Source organism: Austrofundulus limnaeus, unplaced genomic scaffold (assembly GCF_001266775.1).
Source record: "Austrofundulus limnaeus strain Quisiro unplaced genomic scaffold, Austrofundulus_limnaeus-1.0 Scaffold122, whole genome shotgun sequence".
Classification (NCBI taxonomy): domain Eukaryota; kingdom Metazoa; phylum Chordata; class Actinopteri; order Cyprinodontiformes; family Rivulidae; genus Austrofundulus; species Austrofundulus limnaeus.
Window position 1 is genome coordinate 395693 of NW_013952524.1, and position 16422 is coordinate 412114.

The following is a 16422-nucleotide window of genomic DNA, read 5'->3' on the forward strand; positions in this document are numbered from 1 at the left end:
CATTAGCACCTCTAGTAATATATTTACTGCGAAAAATGGTGACGTGTTCAATACTTATTTTACCTGCTGTAAATGGCTGCCATTAGTACCAAAACCCAGAGAGGTGATGTAACAAAATAATGTGCATGGCCAAGAATGCATTTTTGCAAAATGCAGCCACATTGCTTGCTAGCCACTTGAGACTGCAACAGAAAATGTGTGTACCGATATTTATTTTTTAATTTTTTCAATTTTGAGTAGAACTAGTCACAGCTCAGCRTGATGTCACTTTAACTAAAATGTACAAAAGATAAAACCTTACAGTTTGGCTCATAGGGAGGTGGAGGGTCTCCACATGGTATGCACTCCATATCTTGAAATCCACTTAATTTAGTCTTCCTGTAATATCTGTTGGAAGACACAAGATTGTGAGACAAATTTAAATTTAAGAGCGTTGTTTGTACCACTCGGGATCCGCCCTCTTACCCCGACAGGCAGTCCCCACACACAGCGTTGCTGGTGGTGGAGCAGTTGGCCTTCTGGATGCGGTTGATGAGTCCACAGTACAGGCAGGGCTTGCACTTCTGCAGGCTGCGGTCCTCTTTGAAGCGGCTGCTACGGCAAGGCACACACCGGGCATCCTCTCCATAACCAAAGCCACATTCCTGGAGGGATTAACAGGAAAAACACACCGAGTGAGAGGTGGGGTTGGTTGGTTTGGGGGCGATGCGCAGATGGAGAAAGGAGAGGGCTTGAATGTGAACTACTGGGGGTCTTGGAATTAAAGACTGATTCTGGCTCCTGGGATCAGAGGCAAACAATGGCCTACTTCTTTTGAGAGTCCATCTTACACTGGCAATAATCTCCCTGACTCCCTCCGAATGAATGAGTTGCCTTCCGCTGCAAGACCCCAGGAAGGCCACGCATTTGAATGATAAAGCCTGCAGGGGACACCCACTGTTGTATTATTGCAGGTTTATTGCTGCGTTTCAGAGCTACTCCCACTCCAAGCGGACGCGGAGAGCGTCCCGCTGATTGAGAGGCCAGCAAGCAAAGGAAACTCTTCAGGAAGAGGGCACAGGCTGTGGAGGAGGCAGTGGAGAAAACCTGATGAATACCATTTTGTGCTGCACAATTCAAAGTGTAGTTAAAAAGCCCGGCTTCCTGCAGATGTTGGAGTGATCTAATGCTCCTTTTCAATTAGCTCACCTAAACCCACATTTAAATTCTTTTATCTTTTGTTAGGAAAACATGAACTAAAYTAAATGGCCAGATGAAATGAAGAAATGCATTTCGCCCACCAACTTTACTGCCAGAGTTGAGAGCATTTTTTTCTTCCGTACGTTTTTCGGCATCTAACTTGTTCCACAATTTTTGTGCTATTTCAACAGTTCATATATGAAAACATTCAGCTCATTCATGTGAGGGGTGCTATGACTTTTGGTATTTCAGCTTTTTACACTTTTTTAGTTATTTCACTTTTTGCAGGAAATGCAATTTCTCTAGTTTAAGATTGTTTTCATGTTGGAAAATTATAGTTAGAGTGTTGTAAATATCTTTAAGGACAATACCTCTTAGCTCTCTAGTATGTGTAAAGGATGACTCTCAGCTACTACCACAACAAATTTTAGCTCAATAGCTTTACAATTAAATGAGTTGCAGCTAGTTTAGTGTTTTCTAAGGTTAGCTGGCTGTGGCATCCATCCTAAATTTGGTTAGATTTAAAAGTTCATTAGTTGTAAATGTAAATTTAACGTATAATTTCTGAAAGTTTAATCAAAATCCTTAATAATTCACCTCTAAAGGCTTGTAAATAAATTGAGCTCGATATTTTCATGATAGCTGATGCTTCGTCACGCGGGGTCGAACACCCCACGGGGGTGACATCATACTCTGACCATTTATCATCAGCTCCATGGCGGCTGAGCTTCAGTGATCCAGCTCTGCCACGCTGCAGTCTAAATCCTGGAGGACAGGTGGGAGCGGGGAGCTCGTTTTTCATTAAAAAGAAGGTCAGCTTCAAACAAGACTCCTCTCATCTCCTCTCTCTTCGCCYGTGTCCCGTTTCACGGCCTTGGCACGCAGTCCAGCTGGAATGTGGGCAGAAGATCCTGATACGTGGGAGGGAGTCCGGGCCGGCTTTAGGAGGAATCAAAAGGAAGGTTGGAGGCAATTATGCGATCCTGCGATGGCACCGCAAAGGAGATGAGGAATTTGGTCCTACCAGCCAAACACATGTGAGCCTGACACTGAAGCCTCCGGCAACGCCTGGCCAGGTGGCCCAGCTGGGCTCGGACTGCCGCAGCTGCTCCCACAAACTCACCGTATAAGGCCTCACTCTGCTGCGGGGAAGAGYGCAGAACAAGGAGGGAGCAGATAGGGGCGTCTGATGAGTGATGAAAGGGGGATTAAACCAGACTTAGGTGCCCACATTTGCGTGACATGATCGTGCTTTTCTGAAGACAGACAGTCGGATCGAGGCAGATTGAAAGTGACTCTTATGAAAGCTCTACAGGATTCTGCTCAGTGACCCAGTTCCACATGAGGGAAGAGGCCCCCGACAGGACCCAGCATTGGCACAGCTCTGTCCATGAGGCCCTGCTTGGCCGGGTGGGCTGGTACACACAAACAGGTTAGGGCACTGAAGCCAACTCCTGCTCCTCCTGTCCAAGCAGAAGCTTTGGCCAGTGGGCTGCGGCGGCCATCTTGAATTGGACAGACACTAGTAAAATTCAAGCAATGGACATAAAACACTTCCAAACACTTCTGTCCAAAGTTGTGAAGAGTTAAAAATGAGTCAAAAAGATACTGACGGGAGATGGACCCTCAGTTTCCATAAAGTACTTGGAGACCATCTGATCTCCCTGACAAGATGCTTCACATCCCGTTTCCCTGCCTGCCCTATCTCCTGATCTGGTCCGGGTGAAAGACTGCCAAGCAAAACAGCCGCATGGAAGGGAGCGAGGGGGCGAGTTGGCTGGGACCTGAAGCACGTTCAGATGGACAGATATTTCAAAGATTAGGAGGGAATCACATGGAGGAGGGGCAGGGGGGGAGCGGGTCATATGATCCTGCACTGAAACAAGACTGAAAACAACACATAGTCCTTAACACACTCAAACCTTCACTTGACTTTTATTCAAACAAATYAAACTTTTTTAGACTCATCCACCTGGGGTGTTGTGATTTTCTAACCAGAGGTTTCATGTTCTGCAACTGAAGGAAAATATTCAGAGTCATGGGTTCCTGACTTTTAATGCCCCTGCCTTATTTGTGGCCTCTGACAGATTTCCAGAAATACAAGACAAAGCCAGTGACCCTTCYTTCTGGACCATTGACAAAGTGTCTGCCTGTGAATAAAAACCTAGAATGAAACATTACAGGGAGAGAAAGAGTAACTGGTTTTAATGGACATTCCCTCAGAGTGGGTGGCTCGTTGAGCTACAGTTAGCGTGGCGGGGCTAATTGATGTTTGTCAGCCAGCTTCAGAGCAGCTTCCAGAGGCAAACTTCCAGAGCAAACTGGGCCACATTCCACGGAGATCTCTATGGCAGCTGCACAGAGGGACTCCGGGAGTCTGCTTCCCTCCCCGCCGCTCAACTCTGGCCTTTCCGAGGAAGTTCAGGTTACTCTCACATCTCAAATCACAAGTTGCGGGTCTGGGAAACTTTCTCCGGGGGTCTGGGCCCCGGTCTCCCCTTTGAGCCGGCGTCCCGCTACCTTCAGAGAAATAGTGAGGCAGCCAATTATTAACCAGGACCCCAGGGTGGCTAGCAGCTCTCATGCCTGTTGAGCTGGCAGAGGAACTGGAGAGCTACTGAAGCGTATTACTGAGCACACAGAGCATGTTTGTGTGCTCAGAGATTAAAGGCAACTGGGCTTAAATGCATGTGAGCAACAGATGTACGGGGGGCAGGAGGGGGGCATTAAGTTTTCTTTCTAAGCTTATTGATGGAGTGAAGTGTAAAACCACCTAAAGTGTTTTTTTTTAGCTGTGGCTAATCATGCTTTTAGTGCAGTGAACATGTTGCTGAGAAGGTAATCATGCAATGAATCTTAAATTATTGAAGTTGTGGTGATTTTTTTGTGTGTGTGAATACTGAGTACTGTATAAAATCTAATTAAATTTAATAAACAGTAGGTTACTGCATAAAGAGTTAACATCTGGTCTGTTGACGGCAGCTCTATTAATGATCTTATTTTGAAGAAATTGAGTTAATATCTAATCAGATTGGCAAACTAATGGCTTGCCTGAACATGACCAAGACCAAAGAGGAATTCTGCCAACCCTCTGATCTATAAACTTTTATAGTGTGAACACTGTTTTACAAACCTTCTCACTGCTATCAGTTTGAATGAATATTTACACAGTTTTCTGCAATTATTCTGCAAGAGGAAATAGCTGCTGCAGCAGCTGGCTGTAGCACTACCAGTGTAGCCTGAGGCACTTTTGGCCACTTTATTGTTGTATTTYTGTTGGGATAATCTCGTAATGTGAACCTGACAGCATGTGGAAAAGGGTTTTTATTTTAGTGGTGACTCAAAACCGCCAGAACATTTCAGCTGTTTGTAAACCAAGGAAGCAGCAAGTTGTACAGCTGCATTTTCCGCAGCCAGTTTTTAAAAAAAACAACAGCCTGTTTTCAAGTCCACAGCCTGCAAAACTCTACTCTACTCATTACTGCATTGCCCACCTCCGCCCATGCTGTACCCGCCTCGTCTTGCTTTGTAGCCATCTTGGCAGCTGCTTTTTATATTTATGGTTTAATCTACTGGAGAACACGTTAGAAATGAGAATAGGCAGATTTAAAACAGTTTTTTTTTCTGTTTTTATTTATCATTCATAAGTTTTTAGATGTAGAGGGTTTGGGTTGTATCCTCAAAGGTTTTCCTGCTCCACTGCAGACAGCTCTGGTGCTCTAGGGCAGTGATTCCCAAAGTTGGGGTCGGGACCCAAAGTGGGGTCCTGAAACATCAAGGTGGGGTCCTGAAAATATTTTCTAAATTAATTACATTTTTGCCTTAGTTGCTTAAAATGTATACACGTAGAATAATATTGTTACTATGCCCATGTTTAGTTGACCTGATACAAATGTTTATCATCCAAAAATAGTTGTGGGCACAGGTTTCTGCTACTGTTATTTTGTGGGTCAAAAGCTGAAAAGATTGGGAACCACTGCACTTCAGGGATCAATTTAAAGGGTAATAAAATAATTGGTGATGTAATATTTTCCCTATAATTATAACAAAAACACAAAATAAGTATAAATAAGTATTTATATTTGTGTAGCCTTTGATTTTAGGGTTATTAACAAAGTTCGTGTACTCAGACCTGTAATATTTGGGGTCACAAGTTTTTGCCATGGATATTTTGTGGGTCAGAAGATAAAAAGTTTGGGAACCACTGCTCTAGGGTTACAGAAGTTGAGGTTATAGGAACTGATGAGTTCTTAATGTCCTATGTTTGCTCATATCAAGGTTTAAAGTGAAACCCTTTGACTAACAAATCAAAAATGAGAAAAAAAATATARACATCTCAACATTTTGTCTTCTGCTGAATCGCTCTGCAACATAAAATGATTTTTTCCCCTCCTTTGCCACCAGTTAAATCATGTTTTATTGCCTTTACATCACTGCCTACACCTTCAAACGGTGGGTGTGGTTGCCTTTTTTGCTTACTGCTTTAACTGACTCAGGAGGCCTGTTTGTACAAAGCACACAAAAAACTGTGGCTAATGGGGGCGGAAAAAAAAAACTGTATTCCTTGTCGAGAGAGCACCAAGTTTAGGCACGGCTTGCTTCAGAGGGTGAAGACAATGAAGCAGGACGGGGAATGATGGGGAAAGACAATGGAAGCCATTCAGTTGCAGGAGGTCAAAAGCAAGGGTGTGACTGATTAAAGAAGGGTCCGCGTTCGACAGGAGCTAATAACGGTTTGGCTGCGCTCTGCGTGAACGACAGGAAGTAACGAATTATGCTTTTCTGTGTCCAGTCTTTTCATCCTTTCAACTACGTGTTCCCGACAACACAAAAAATAATCACAACTCAGTCTGCTTTACACATATTAAGCTAAAAATTGGTTTGGCGTAGTAGAGTGTGAAGTCAACTCTGTTAGCAAAATATCTCACAAACCAACGCATGTATCTTAATGAAACRTTCAGCAGATAAGCTGCAGATGTGTGTTTACGACTGATTTCGGAACCAATCCAGTTCAAGATGACTGCTACAGCCATCTGAAGAAGTCATAAAACAGCTGTAATTCTATCAGTTTTACAGATATTGTGCTAAAATTCAGAGCGGTAGTAGTTGAGAGTCATTCACAGCTGAGTGTGAGAGCCTGCAACATCACATGAGCTTGCCRATAATGTTTCTGTTTCTTCTTTTAAAGTTTTGACGTCTACAGCTGTCATATCACAAACTAAGTTGATATAGTTCAAAAGTGTGGCATGAAAGGCAGTTCATGCAAAAAAATGTCCACCTAACCAAGTTTTAAAATCTTAAATCCAGCCTAAAAGTCTTTTTGATCTTGTTTTGAGACTGATTTACTAAACAAGAACTGACTGTGTAAGAATAATAATCTTGTTTTCAGAATGTGTMAGATTATTTGTCTTGTTAGTCTGAAAATTTGACTCAAATTAAGTCAAAAATTTCTGCCAATGGAGTAAGAAAATTTTACTCGGTAAGATTCTTGAAATACTTGATTTGACTCAGTTTTTTCTTATTATTTCAAGAATCTTACCAAGTAAAATTTTCTTACTCCATTGGCAGAAAATTTTGACTTAATTTGAGTGAAATTTTCAGACTAACAAGACAAATAATCTTACATATTCTGAAAACAAGATGATTATTCTTACACAGTCAGTTCTTGTTTAGTAAATCAGTCTCAAAACAAGATCAAAAAGACTTTTCGGCTGATATAAGGTTTTAAAGCTTGGTTAAGTGGACAGTTTTAGCAGGTGGGTGAATAACACTGTGAGATGTTCCATCAGTTTTATGCTCCAACCTTAGACAGCTCCTGTCCTGCGTCACACTGTTTGCAGGGCTTGCAGCTCCCGAAGCGGTCCTTGTACTCCTGCTCTCTGCACTCTCTGCTCTCCTCCATGGCGTTCACGTGGACCTGAGGGTGACGGACATTCCATGAAAGTCAGGAGATTCCTGTGATTCATCAATACACCGTTTATCTGCAGCTCATTCCACAGCTGCTCATCACTGCGCTACAGGGAGTTTACCCTTTACCGTGGAAACCTCCTGAAAATAAGACATAAGGGGTGAGATGAGATCAAACTTTAATGAGCCCTGAAGACCAAAAACAGGGAGTCTGATTACAAATATAATCAGAAGAGGAGTAAGATGAGGCACATCAGAGAGTCTGCAGTGAAGGCTCGATCAGTTCCACCCCTCTGTCTAACACTAGGGGGTCAGGTGAAAAAGTTTGTGAAAATACCGTTTACGAAAGCTTTGCAAACTCAAGTTTATAGATTATTTCAGGAAATAACGCACGTCACGATGACACAGATCCCAGGACTCACCAGAGCTGAGCAGATGAGATGTGCAGCTAGRAGCAGGGCCAAGGTGTGCTGCAGTCTCCGAGGCATTCTGATGGTCCGCTCGTTGCTTCCAGCTGAAACAAAGACCGACACACCTGAGTGTGCACGCAGCTACCAGGTGAGCACGCTGAGTTGTCGGTGGCTGAAGGTTGGAACGAAATAACCAAATCCCATTTCATATTCTCTCCAGTAAATGCAGGCAAGATGGAGCTTGTTTAACATCTTCAAGCCCCAAAACCTGAAAGTGTCCCAGGTGTTTAAACTCGCAGCGTTTCTCTTCAGATACAGCGTTTTGTTTTTAAAGAAACCACATGAGTAAAAGGAAGTTTACAAAGGTAATTGATGCCAGTGAAAGTAATCACATGTTGTGTATAGGCAAATCATTTTCAGGACATAGGTTTTTRGGATGATCTCAAAACTGAGAAGAAGTTTGCACTGAACAGGTGAATAAACTGATCAATATGCATTATTTTCCTGTGCCACACCTGAAAACAATGAGCTTTAAAATCTCTTTCAAATGCAGTTTTTTTTCCCCTTTTCTATTKTTGACTGAAAATTCAAACCCTGGGCTCAATGAAAAATCATCATGAGGAGCAGATTTCAAAGTCACAGGACGTTTTTATGGAGAAAAAAAAGATGCTGCTCATCCATTTGAGCCATTAAGTTGATTTGCAATGTTTTTTCTTGTGTTTAGCAATAAAACATGGCAACATCCATATTCACAAACCAACTACTCTGATATAAAGTACGATTATATTTACATTTTCAACAAGGGAGTGTACGTTAAATACTTTCTATCATTTGTCTATGACGTCAAACAGCCTCCACACTTTGAAGTGAAAGCTTCAAATGTTTACAATGTTCACAAATAGCAAAGAAACTCAAGTCCCTCGCGCTCTAATGTCATAGGCTATAGGTTGTGTGAATGTTCAAACTCAAATACAAAAGCTTTTCTTACCTGGTTAAAATAAAGAAAAAAAGGGAGCGCGTGGAGTAAAGTCGGTGAGAGGTGTGGCGGCGGGTCCGCTCACCGTGTCAGTGTGAGCCCGCACAGCCCAGCTCTGAGCCCCGAGCCGCCGCAGCTGCAGCTCCAACAACAGACCCAGCGTCCGACATCAAAGGCGGAGACCGGGGGCTGGCTTTCTGATCTGAAGCGCGTGCAGCTGATCCGCGATCAGCCAGGCTACATCAAAGAGCCCGCTCTCACGCGCACAACACACACACACACACACACACACACACACACACACACACACACACANCACACACACACACACACACACACACACACACACACACACACACACACACACACAGAGCAGAGCGCTCTGTTTTACCCAGTGATCAGCAGCAGAGCTTTAATTTAACTGGTTTTTAAGAGTGTTTAAATGAAAAGATTAACTTTAACCATTGTGTGTCTTGGTGGAACTCCATTTTAGTGGAATGCATGTCGCCCGCTGCCCAATATAGTTTTATGTTGGAAAATGAAGGCATTGTAGCTGTTTTAGATTGTAGCTTAAATCAGATTTGCATCCAAAGATCAGACTGTGCAAGTTTGATTAAAATTTGTTCACTGGTTTAAGAAATATTTTGGTGCATAGGCAAAAACATTAGTCTGCCTGTTGTTCGCCTATATATTGTGGGAATAACTGTTATTTCTAGTGTGCCAGGTCAGTTCTCACACTTTGAATTGGCCCTATCATAATGTTTTTGCTCACTCATCGTGTCACTCTTGCTTTTTGCTGTCTGAGTGTGTTAAATGATTTCGAGGCTCCCATTTCTACAGATGTTAATGTTGTGTGAATAACCCAATAATGACAAGATGATAGTTCGATATCAACTTCCCAAATTTGTTTTTATAGCTAGAAAAGACACCATGCTTTTATTGTGAAAATACAACATAGCTTATCTGGTTAAATACAGCATTCTAAGTTTGTTTAAAAAAACATAAGCAAACTATAGGTAGTGATTGAAATAGCATGGCACAATATCCATATACTGTTTGTGTTTACTACTTGTACACCTTTTTCCTCAGGACTCTAAAAATATTGCAAGACAATCTGACTGCTTGGAAGCAAATAGTAGAGGTTATTGTAGCTATGTTACACTTAAGTTTTTTAAAACTAATGATTCTGTTAAAGTTCAACAAGCCCTCTAGTTTTGTTAACACATCATTGTTAATTTATAAATGCATGCAGGGCAACTAATCTGTTAAAGATCCTGACACTAAATAAGTTAATGACCACCTGTGGTGTGTGTGTGTGTGTGTGTGTGTGTGTGTGTGTGTGTGTGTGTGTGTAGGCGTGTCTTTCTGTGTGTGTGTTTGATCCAAGGCAAAGACACAAAGGACAAAAGTTCAGCACTCCAGTAAAGTGGCCAGTTTACCGTACAAGTCTGGACATGTCGATGCCTGAAAAAAAAATAGATTTTACTATATAAATATGATAACTTGTGTTTTAACTTACTGTTGAACGTATATTGCAGTTATTTAGCTTATGCTATTGATCAAGGGAGTACTGCCTTATACATTGGGTGAAGTGAGTTGAAGTTTGTGTTAAAATAATTTACTTTAATCCTGTCACAAAATTATTAATTTATAGTTTTACATATTATCTGTCTCAATAAAAAAATAAAGCAATAATGTTTACATTGAAATTCATATTTGTGGGCGTAAAGTGTGTGAAACAGTGTCATCTAGAGGCGATATTTGGTACTGCAGTAAAATGTTTGCCTGCACATCTTTGCTTTTGTCGCCATCTACCGGTGGAAGGCAATTATTTTAGCTGTTGAGAATATTTTCTGTTACAAGAATTTTTATTATTGGTACATTTTCTCCACAAAGTATTATATGAAAATGTATGAATCAAGATGATTAAATGTAAAAAAAAAAAAAGTCCAATTTAAACTGTAACTGTGTCCATTTTCTGCTGAAAGAATGAGCATATGCGCTCAGCTTTTGGYTGAACACCCGCAGTGTTGAACTGTTTAAATGTGTCCTCGGCTCTTGTGTCGAMCTTGACTGGGATGGGTGAAGAGTTCAGATGAGGTACCGAGCTGCTCATGYGATCAGAAGGAAGCTGGGCTCTCCTCTGCAGAACCGGAAGCTGCAGCAGGATGCTGAGCAGCTGATGCTGCTGACCTGAGTATCCCCCCCATCTCATCCGACAATGCGGCAGCAAGATGCGTGCGATGTGCGTGGGACACCAAAGGATGTAACATAGATCAGGATACACGCTGCATGTGACATTTATAACAGGAGAAATAACTACATCAGAGAGCAGGGAGGTCTCTCGGGCTGAATAAACTGGAAACGTGGTGAGTTTGATGTATTTTCACTCAGTGCTGTGTCACTACGCAGCATTTAGATAAGCACATTTGTTTAAAAATGAAATTATGAAAAGTGGAAGTGTGTCCTTGGGTGTACACCGTCACTTTCAGCATCCGGGTTTGGACTAATTTAAGGTGGGAGCTCCTTGACTTTCATGTGATGATGTCACTTTCCTGCTGAAGGTTTTATAAAATAAAATAAAAAAGAAGAAGCAAAAAAAATCACATCTTTTAAGCATTTATTTTAGGTAAAATAAATGCTTATAGAAATGTGTCTGCATGGGGGGTAGGCTTGTCTTTTAGCCTTTGAATTTAGAGAAAGAGTTGATGGACGCATTTTAACTGCAGTGGCGTTCAAGCCGTTTGACTATAGCCCTTCAGATTTTGGAATATCAATTGTGAAACGCTTTCATCTTAACCCAGATTATTTAAATATGATGTTTTTGCGGTAAATGGTATTATTCTAATATTTGAAGCTAAATGTTTTTTTACAGTTGGCTATGATGTTTTAGATGTTTGTTTAAATAATATTAAGTTCACAAATTTGTTTTTATCAGACAAGATCTTTTTTTTTTTTTTGGAGAGAACCAATATCTAGACTGACAATTTATACTTTACTTTTAATCCTAAGGGATCTCAGAAAGAGCATGAAACCGCAGATTCGCTGATGCGCGTGCGCAGACACAATCGCGCTAGCGGGTACGTTTTAAAGTGAATTAGGCCTTTTGCATAATATATATACTGTTTGAGGTTTAAATAAAATACACATGCTGCATTACAGTTTAGGTAAAATACAGTGGTGGGCTCTCAGCCGACCTACAGACATTTTTAGCTTTGACCATTCGGTCTGACGGGATTTAAGACGACCCGGAAKTTACCGGCAGGGAGTTCTCTTGCTCCCATCGCCGCTGCGTCTGCTCTCCTAACGCGCACTGTGATTCATTATTATTAGAACATGGCCTTTGAAGGAGYTGCGCTGTTGTTGGAGATAAAATAACCATGTCCCCTGCCATTGTTGTTTCCGCTGTTGTTTCGGAGAACTCGGGCTGTAGTGAAATGTGTCARTTCTTTGGAAGGAGGACCGTTAACCGAGCGCAGAGGACAGACATAAGTGAGTGCTGTTTGCTGAGATAAACCGGTCTAAACACAGCGCCGTGCACCAGCTGACAAGTCTGCTACCCGCTGTCAGAACAGCGTGTTGTTTTCTTTATATGTTTTTAAATATCAAATGTATATCCATAGAGCACTGGTGCACATGTATTCCACTTTGTTGAGCCGAAGGGACAGCTTAAATCGAAGTAAAAGAGATGTCTTGTCTTGTCACAGCCATTTTCCCGGTGCGGTGTCCCTGCGCTCGGTGGGGAAGATAGTCCAATGAAAGTGTCTTTGCTGGGACTCAAAGCAGCGACGACATGGCAAACTGTCCGGACCCGTGGTGAGTTTACTGTCTTCTGTAAAACATTCCTGACAACACTGATCTTATGGAGACATTCTGCTGGTTGCAGCATCCAGGCAGCCCACAGCTGAACCAATCAACAAAGTGACTATTTGCACGTCAAGGGGTGAATATTTAGGCCTGATGTGGTTTAATGTGCTGAGGACCATTACAGCCATCCTCTGCAGGAGGAGATGCTACCACACCCGCCCTGCTCCACTGACTGCACCACTCTGGTTCAGCTCCTTGTTGCTGAATAAGCAAGACATGGTTTGATTGTTGTTACATAAACCATCTTTACATMATTTTTAATAGAGAATCTGCAAATGGGAATTCCCTTAGAGAGACCTTATATGCATTAAAAGCCCCTTGTGAGCTTTACACACTCATGTTTCTTCCAGCCTAAAGGTCGGATCAATGATTGTAAGCATATCCTCTACATTATGGATCAAATGGGACACTTCCTCATCCCTGGTTAACTGTAGCTTACAGTTTTGTTCAAGGACTGTAACCCTATATATAAAAAGTTAATGTTATTTATTTTAAGTTTTGGTCCATTTTTTTCTAGGTTCCCGCGGGTGACGGTTCGTCATGAGTGCATTGGCCAGAGGTCCTACCAAGTGTCGCCCTTCACATCTGTCCAGGATGTCAAACAGCTGCTCTACGAGGAGACAAACCTGCCCGTGGAAGAGCAACGACTGCTTCACAATGGGAGGATGGTGAGTGTGTTTTGTTTGTCCAAAGCGCAGTGTGAACATCTTCAGAGCCTCCCACGCGTTCTTAAATAATCTTTCCAAACTTCTTGGTTACTGTGTTTCTTTGTTGAATTAAATGTTGGGATTGATTGTGATTTGGTTGTGTCTTCTCAAGTAAAATCTGAGGTTTTCCACCCTGATGGATGTTTCTGAAACGTTCTGTTTTCTCGTTGCAACGGCAAACAATGCTTTCATTGTTTGAAGAGTCTCAAGACTTCCCCAAGGTTTAACTTAATGWTTCTATTAGCGGGTTATTAAGTTGCTCCGGTTCGTTGACTTCAGCATGGCTAAAATCAGTGCGTAGTTTGTTTTACTGGTATGTTATAGCTGTTTAAATGATATATTATTTAAAAAAAGCCTTGGGTTTTCATTTATAAATGTTACACTGTCGACACTGAAATGTGTTTAAAGTCTTTTTTATATAGTTCCTGGTTTAGTCTTGTTGATTTAATCAATTTTTCACTATTTATTTTTTGAATGTATATATACCCGGCGTGATTCTCTTGGGGTGGCAGCTCACTTAGTGATCATTCTGATATAACAGCAGCTGACCCCGGTGTCTCAGCTTCACTGATGGAAAGCACCAGGTGGTAGCCTCCCCCCGCTGCCTCCCCCTCCTGATCTCATTTTCAAAAATTAGCTTCAAACCCCTCCTACCAGCTATGAACAGATGTGCTTTCAGGGYGGTTTTATCTAAAATTAATATATGTCTTAAGCTGTGTCCTAGCTGATGGTGAGCTCTTGTATGAAACATTTCTTAGAACACAGTAATGAGGTTATTCCTATTGTGCTGTAAAAATAGCTAGCTGTGCCCTTCTGGATGACGCAATTAATAACGAGGTTCTGGTGGAGGGAAATGGACCAGACAATGTACTTAACTGAGCAGTGCTAATAGTTGTTTAAAAGTAAAGTGAAAAGAGGGCATTTTTGTTTCGATTGGCCATACTGTGGACCATTTCAATAAAAACAACAAACATCAACTGATGTAAGCCAATTGCTAAAAACCCATCTTGAATAATTACAGCAGTATAGATACCTTAGAAAGACCTTACATGGATGAATTTAAAATATATTAGCAATATAAAAGGTGCAATAATACAGCCAGTTCACCTGTCATTTTAATAAATAGACACATATTTCTCAACTGTTTGAGCCTCTTCTAGTTGATTTGCATGCTTAATTTAACAATCATTGCTTTAATTATGGATTCATTGATAACACATGAGGCAATGCACCCATGTAAATGGTAAATTAATTGTACTTTATAACACGATCTTTGCCCCATTTTACCCATCCACACATACAGCATTTCACCACATCTCTACAAAACTAATGTGTATTAATCATAGAGAGTTTAATCAGTGCTTCAGATCACATTCAWACATCGATKAGGCACAATGGAATGAGGGGTTCAGTGTTTTGTCCAGAGACTGCTTCCTAGTGGACTCAAACCTCTGGCCCCCTCATTTGAGGACAAGTGCTCTAACCACTGATCCACAGCCAGTGATATGAAGTAATAATCTGATTCTGAAGGCCTTTATCATGGATGGCGTTGTAATGGTTTCACACRACTGAGCTTTTCGTTCTGCACAGCTCAGCTCACCGTGCAGCGTGTTCGCGGTGAAAGAGTGCTGAGTGCAGCGAGATGCAGAGTCACCTTGAACGACTCCCACAGCATCATCAGACCTGGTGCCGACTCTGACTCACCACTGCATCGATTTCTGAAACCCTATCACCCTCCGGTGGAGCAATAATTCACCCCGATTGATTTAACAGAGACTATTAATGCAGGAATTTTGTTGTTAAAGAACAACTGCACTCTGGTTTACTGTTTTAATTACAATTACACCTAAAGTTAGTTTTATAGGGGTTTTGAATAGCACAGATAAGGGTTTTATTATTCTCTTCTCACTCTTTTCCACTAAAGTTAGTTTACAACTGGTTTATATTTTCCACACGTAGTGAAACAGATTGCACACAACAGATTTTTGTTTCAGCACAATATTTGCATCATCTTTATGTGAGGATTTTCTCTGTCTTTACATCCATCTGCCATAGCTGGAAGACAGTGTGCAGATTGGCTCCTTGGTGCCTGCAGGGAGTCCAGAAGTATCTGTCAGGCTTGAGGGAAGAGGCCTAAAAGGAGGAGGTAAATGTAAAATATTTGCATCTTTGCAATAATAAACCATGTATTGTTTCAGGAAATCTTACCAGYATGTCTGTTACAGGGAGGTTTGGACAGACTACCCCCCCACTGGTGGAGTTCTTGAAGGATATTTTGAGAAGGTACCCTGAAGGTGGACAGATTCTGAAAGTAAGTGTCTTGTTTTGTGTATTTCTCCTAGTTTTAGTTGACTGAATATTCAGCGTGTAAATGTTAGAGAGAATGAATGTTTGACATTTTCTGACAGCTTTTCAGAAACATTTCAAAAAAGTTCATTTTATCGTATAGTAACTTTAAACAATGTCCTACCTCCAAGCAGGCAGACTTTCTGGTGTTTTTAACCCTCATGCAGGGGCACTGCCAATGGGTTGGACAGGGAGTACAATGGCCAATTTAAAACTTGGTGGTCCCCRCACTGGCTTCCTTAGGCCAGGTAGTTTTATCCTTTATGTCCCGAGTTTTTGCTTGTTTTGTTAATTTCACCCAGCCACTACCCTTGTGCCTTCCTAATTAATAATAGTAATAATTTTGAGGAGGCTGAACTCAAAAGTGTTGAAGTGCAGAGCTATGTCGATCTATGTCATGCACATGACAGTTGCATGCTCAAGTTGGATGTGAAATATACAAGTGGAAGTAAATTAGTTTGGAATATACAAATATTTAGCTTTAAAACTACCAAGCTGTCAACATGGGTGGGATCATTAAGATAATTGGAATGAAATTTTAACTGGTAATGGGACGGCTGTGACTGTGGTAGAGCAGCCGACTTGGGATCAGAATGTCGCATGTTAAATTTCCTGCTGTGCCCATGTGTCGTGGTTTCCTTGAGCAAGACACCTACTGCTTAACTGGCTGCTTACAGAGCTGCTCATGGCTCCATTTTGGTTTGGCTCACATGTGATGAGTCGAATGCAGAGCACAAAGTTGGTCATTGTATGACAGAGATGTCAGGTAATGAAGTACAAATACTTTGTTACTTTACTTAAGCAGACATTTTTGTTATTTATACTCATAGACTTGAATAACAACACCAGACTGAGCCCCGCCCATCCTGTCCACTGGTAGCGTCTGTGACAGCATGAAGGAGCAGAAACGGAGACTAAACAGGGCAACGGCTCACAGCCTCCATAGAAACTAATAGATAAACAGCAGCTGAACCGGATCTGTTTCACAGATTATCTGTCATGTTTTTACAATAATTTAATAATTATGTTC

General features: G+C 41.5%; 2 protein-coding genes and 1 long non-coding RNA gene across 7 annotated transcripts in view; 1 reads left to right on the forward strand and 2 right to left on the reverse strand.

The window, feature by feature from the left end:
• tnfrsf19 (tumor necrosis factor receptor superfamily, member 19) overlaps positions 1-8728 on the reverse strand; it is a 23025-nt gene extending 14297 nt beyond the window's left edge. Inside the window, exons 1-5 of one of the 3 annotated variants that reach the window (XM_014015019.1) lie at positions 8485-8728; positions 7509-7600; positions 6983-7096; positions 466-644; positions 302-387 (exon numbers count right to left, since the gene is read on the reverse strand). In XM_014015019.1, coding sequence (XP_013870473.1) covers positions 302-387; positions 466-644; positions 6983-7096; positions 7509-7574 — 445 coding nt within the window. In that variant the 5' untranslated portion in view covers positions 7575-7600; positions 8485-8728. The remainder of the gene's footprint in view (positions 1-301; positions 388-465; positions 645-6982; positions 7097-7508; positions 7601-8484) is intronic. The other 2 variants (XM_014015022.1, XM_014015020.1) reach the window with 2 other exon arrangements.
• Positions 8729-10647: 1919 nt separating this feature from the next.
• sacs (sacsin molecular chaperone) overlaps positions 10648-16422 on the forward strand; it is a 26806-nt gene continuing 21031 nt past the window's right edge. For 2 of the 3 annotated variants that reach the window (XM_014015038.1, XM_014015040.1), the window contains exons 1-5: positions 11767-11964; positions 12180-12288; positions 12857-13007; positions 15102-15192; positions 15272-15357. In XM_014015038.1, coding sequence (XP_013870492.1) covers positions 12266-12288; positions 12857-13007; positions 15102-15192; positions 15272-15357 — 351 coding nt within the window. In that variant the 5' untranslated portion in view covers positions 11767-11964; positions 12180-12265. Of the gene's footprint in view, positions 10842-11766; positions 11965-12179; positions 12289-12856; positions 13008-15101; positions 15193-15271; positions 15358-16422 lie in introns of those variants that run through there. The other variant, XM_014015039.1, reaches the window with a different exon arrangement.
• On the reverse strand, positions 15139-15572 carry LOC106522160 (uncharacterized). Its single transcript, XR_001310754.1, has 3 exons — positions 15517-15572; positions 15255-15334; positions 15139-15179 (listed from the first exon to the last, which is right to left on the reverse strand). It is a non-coding gene; the product is annotated as an uncharacterized LOC106522160 (long non-coding RNA).